This window comes from Palaemon carinicauda, chromosome 19 (genome assembly GCF_036898095.1).
Source record: "Palaemon carinicauda isolate YSFRI2023 chromosome 19, ASM3689809v2, whole genome shotgun sequence".
NCBI classification, from domain to species: Eukaryota; Metazoa; Arthropoda; class Malacostraca; order Decapoda; family Palaemonidae; genus Palaemon; species Palaemon carinicauda.
The window spans coordinates 118,230,757-118,235,616 of NC_090743.1; the positions used below are offsets into that span (position 1 = coordinate 118,230,757).

The 4,860-nt window shown below is 34.2% G+C and overlaps 1 protein-coding gene across 1 annotated transcript; it reads left to right on the forward strand.

Annotated features, from left to right (window-relative positions):
* Positions 1 to 3,174: 3,174 nt before the first annotated feature.
* On the forward strand, positions 3,175 to 4,272 carry LOC137659281 (protein starmaker-like). Its single transcript, XM_068394309.1, has 3 exons — positions 3,175 to 3,481; positions 3,701 to 3,919; positions 3,992 to 4,272. The coding sequence occupies exons 1-3, from the start codon at positions 3,175 to 3,177 to the stop codon at positions 4,270 to 4,272; spliced, it is 807 nt and encodes a 268-aa protein (XP_068250410.1).
* The last annotated feature ends 588 nt before the right edge of the window (positions 4,273 to 4,860 follow it).

The following is a 4,860-nucleotide window of genomic DNA, read 5'->3' on the forward strand; positions in this document are numbered from 1 at the left end:
TTTATGTACAAACATTTGTTCTTGTATATGAAAAGACTGTTAATATGAAAGAAAATGTTTGTATGCATAAACGTTTGCGCTTGAATATGAAAGGAATGTTGTTATGAGAGAATATATTTATGTAAAAACGTTTGCTGTTGTATATGAAAAGACTGTTAATATCAGAGGTTATGTTTATGCACAAACGTTTGCTCTTGTATGTGAAAAAACTGTTTTTAGGAGAGAAAATGTTTATGTATAAGCGTTTGGACGTATATGAAAAGTTCGCGAAAATGTTTACGTAGGTATTTGTAAAAACGTTTGCACATAATACACTAAAAATTATATATTGACACAATGAGGTGACAACCACTTGAGAGAGAGAGAGAGAGAGAGAGAGAGAGAGAGAGAGAGAGAGAGAGTTCCCTATCGTCAAAATTATTAATTTTGTGTCGTACGTAATCTTACTTAAGTAGAAACTAGCTTTACTTTACAACCCTAGAAAGTAAAAATAAAAGTATATTGAAACATATATGAATATATACATATATATATATATATATATATATGTATATATATACATATATATGTATATATATATATATATATATATGTATATATATATATATATATATACACATATATTTATAATATAGTTTTATAAACAGAATTTTAGTTATAATTATTTTATGGAGGTTTTTAGCTGATATAAACTTGGTTTTGCTTCATTGTGCTAAAGTCAGGAGTCATTATTAATTTGGCTAAATGAGTTTAAACATATTACTAATTATAATGTTGTAGTTATCATTAAGGGAAATACATCATGGAGTTATATTCGATGTTAATCTAGATCCATCGTTAAATACATCATACCAGTTAAATACATCGTCAATGTATTTCTTAGTCAATTTAACAGTATACAATTATTCACATGTAATGTGAAATACTTAACCGATTAATCACACAAATAGTTTTGAAATATTTTATTAAATGTTAATTATTTCTCACATCGTTTATTTATTTCCTTATTTCCTTTCCCCACCGAGCTATTTTTCCTTGTTGGGGCCATTGGTCTTATAGCATCTTACTTTTCCAACTAGGGTTGTAGCTTAGCTGCTGCTAATAATAATAATAATAATAATAATAATAATAATAATAATAATAATAATAATAATAAGTTATGCAACTGAAGAATGCAATTGATCATAATTCTAACTAGAAAAGAACTCTGAGAATGCAGACCTCCGCCATGGCTGCTTATTTCTCGAAACCAGCTTGCCTTAGGGTTAATTCGGTCAACCTTTTGCTCGACCTTGACCTTTGACCTAGGAATTTCAAAATTGAATTACTTCTACGTCTAAACTAAACGATTAATACCTGAAAGTTTCACTACTCTATGAGTAAAATTGTGGCCAGGAAGTGGTTCACAAACAAACAGACAAACAGGGGCAAGAACATAACCTCCTATATATATATATATATATATATTATATATATATATATATATATATAAATATATATATATATTATATATATATATACATATATATATATATATATATATATATACATATATATATATATATATTATATGTATATATACATTTTATAAACATAGAGAGAGAGAGAGAGAGAGAGAGAGAGAGAGAGAGAGAGAGAGAGAGAGAGAGAGAGAGAGACAGAGCAAACGGCTCCGAAAGATTTTGAAGACGTGAAATTTCTTTCTGGGACTCGAAGCGGAGTTCTGAAGCCGTTTTAAAGAGCCAGATGTCTTCAGTATCTCTTTATTAGTTTTCGTGCAAAAGTTAATATTATTTTTTTTATTGAAAGAAGTATAAAGGTATATATATATATATATATATATACAGAATAAATATCTTTGTAGTTTTTTTTTTCAATAGAAAAAAAATATAAATTTTTGCAAGAAAACTAACGAAGAGATGCTGAAGACATTTGGATCTTCAAAAAGGCTTCAAATCTCTGCTCCGAGGTTCAGAAAGAGATTTCATGTCTTCAAAATCTTTCGACGCCGTCTCCTTGTCATCTTTCAGTTTTTTTTCAAAATATAGCTAGTACAAGATGAAGAAGCTGGTATATACTTTGACAATGTATCCTACAGTGTTGAAAGTGCTTACACCCAGCTTTGGAATGCTATTGTTATTTGTCGGAGCCCTTTTCGGAGGACTCAACTTGGCTCACGGAGAGTCAGTTCTTCAGGAACGAAACTCTCTTTGTGAGGAATATCTTTTATATCTCAACGGGAAGTTGAAGACTTTCCAAAATTCTTGGACCTTCAGGATCTTCTCGTGGCTTCTACCAGAGGTGCCGCGCTTGGAGAACTGCTTTGAAGGAGGAGTTGGAACTAATGGCTCGCAGAGTTCACTTCTACAGAGAGCGATGAACTTCTTCCCATTTGTTGGAAGGATGTGGAACGCCTTTGAAGAAGCTCAACAATGCGAAATGACTGGCAATGGAATGAAGAATCAAATTGAAAAATTCAACGGGGAGCTGAAATCCTATTGGATACTCCCGAGACTGCTTCCGGATTTGAATACAGGGAAACCTTTCTGTACACTCGAAAATGAAGTGGTTAGTAACCTCATGTTGGCAGGTGCTGCGGGTTGTCTTTTCATTGGAGGCGCAATCATTGCGATGAGTGTTATGTCTTCAAAGAAAGAGGAAAAAAGAACAAATGTCCAACAGGAGGAATCTAACAATGTTGAAGAAACCAGTGACGCTAATGCATCAGAGGAGAAGACAGAAGAAAACTCTGACTCTTTGGCGATCGTATTGGGAGAGACTTCAAGGGAGGAAGAAATTGAGTTTTCTGAAGAAACAGAAAATGGTGGAGAATTACTAAAAAATTATGAAGTAGAAATTAGGGAAGCATCGAAAGATAATGAACAAGAAGAAGATAATGAAACTGTGGAAATCGTAATTGAAGAATCTTCAAAACAGGAGGAAAATTCGGATTCTTCTGAGAGCGAAAAGGAGGAAGACATTTTTGGCTCTTCCGTTCAAAACCAATTTAGTTTCTTGCCTGACGAAATGGGATAATCAGTGGAAGACGATGAAGATTCAGACGAAAAGGAAGAATCGGAACAAAATACTGAAGATTCAGAAGAGGAGGAAGAATCAGTACAAAATACTGAAGATTCAGAGGAGGAGGAAAATTCGGATTCTTCTGAGAGCGAAATGGATGAAGACTTTTCGGGCATTTCCGTACAAAACCGATTTAGTTTCTTGCCTGACGAAATGGAAGAATCAGAGGAAGAGGAAGAATCGGAACAAAATACTGAAGATTCAGATGATGAGGAAGATTCAGAACAAAATACTGAAGATTCAGATAATGAGGAGGAATCAGTACAAAATACTGAAGATTCAGATGATGAGGAAGAATCAGTACAAAATACTGAAGATTCAGAAGAGGAGGAAAATTTGGATTCTTCTGAAAGCGAAATGGAGGAAGCCTTTTTGGTCATTTCCGTCCAAAACCGATTTAGTTTCTTGCCTGACGAAATGGAAGAATCAGAGGAAGAGGAAGAATCGGAACAAAATACTGAAGATTCAGATGATGAGGAAGATTCAGAACAAAATACTGAAGATTCAGATGATGAGGAAGATTCAGAACAAATTACTGAAGATTCAGATGATGAGGAGAATTCAGAACAAAATACTGAAGATTCAGATGATGAGGAAGATTCAGAACAAATTACTGAAGATTCAGATGATGAGGAGGATTCAGAACAAAATACTGAAGATTCAGATGATGAGGAAGATTCAGAACAAAACACTGAAGATTCAGACGAGGAAGATTCAGAACAAAACACTGAAGATTCAGATGATGAAGAAGATTCAGAACAAAATACTGAAGATTCAGATGATAAGGAAGATTCAGAACAAATTACTGAAGATTCAGAACAAAATAATGAAGATTCAGGTGATGAGGAAGATTCAGAACAAAATAATGAAGATTCAGATGATGATTAAGATTCAGAACAAAATACTGAAGATTCAGAAGAGGAGGAAGATTTAGAAAAACAGGATGAAGAAACCGAGGGCGGCCCCTGCAAAGGCAAAGGTCATCATCTGCCAAAGCAAGAGCGTGCTAAAGGAATGCCCCGCAGAGGATTCAAGGGTCGTCAAAAGCCTACAATACTGAATCCTGGACCAAAAAAGACCAGCAAGAAGGACACAAAGGCCAAGAACCGAAAGAATCAAAATGTTGAAAAACAGCCCAAGATGCACATTCCCAGGAATCAGTTCCAGAGGAACAGGAGGGTGTATATCTGACGCGTCCTGCTTTGAGGATACTTGGACCAGCCTAGAAGGCTGGCTTTGCAGAAAGGAATAGCTAAGCTGCTTCTAGTATGCTATGTTCCCTGGTGGGGAGGTACAAGGTTTTCGTCAGGTGAACAATAGGTCAGATATCTAGGTCTATTATTTCGGATACTAACCTTCGGGTGGTTCTGGGGGAATAACCTAGAAGACCGGCTATGCAGAGGGAAAACGCTCGGCTTTTTCTACTATGCAGTCAAGTCCTTATAGGATGGCCCAAGAGAGTTTCTCTACTGAGGTACGTCTGAAGAGGTGCACCATCTCCTGTGTAACAGCCTGGGATAAATAGTGCTCAACTTGACAACTCAGCTTCAGAAAATAGGCTTCACTGCCTGGCAGCAGCAACAGCAGCAAAATATGTAACTAGAAAATGAAAAAAGAAAAATTATAAATGCTAAAACAATAAAGAATAAAAAAATTTAAAAAATCCTAAACAAATTTAAAACCTTAAAATATATATATATATATATATATATATATATATACATATATATATATATATAACTAGGAAACTAAAAAAAAAATAATAAAAAAGTTTAAAAA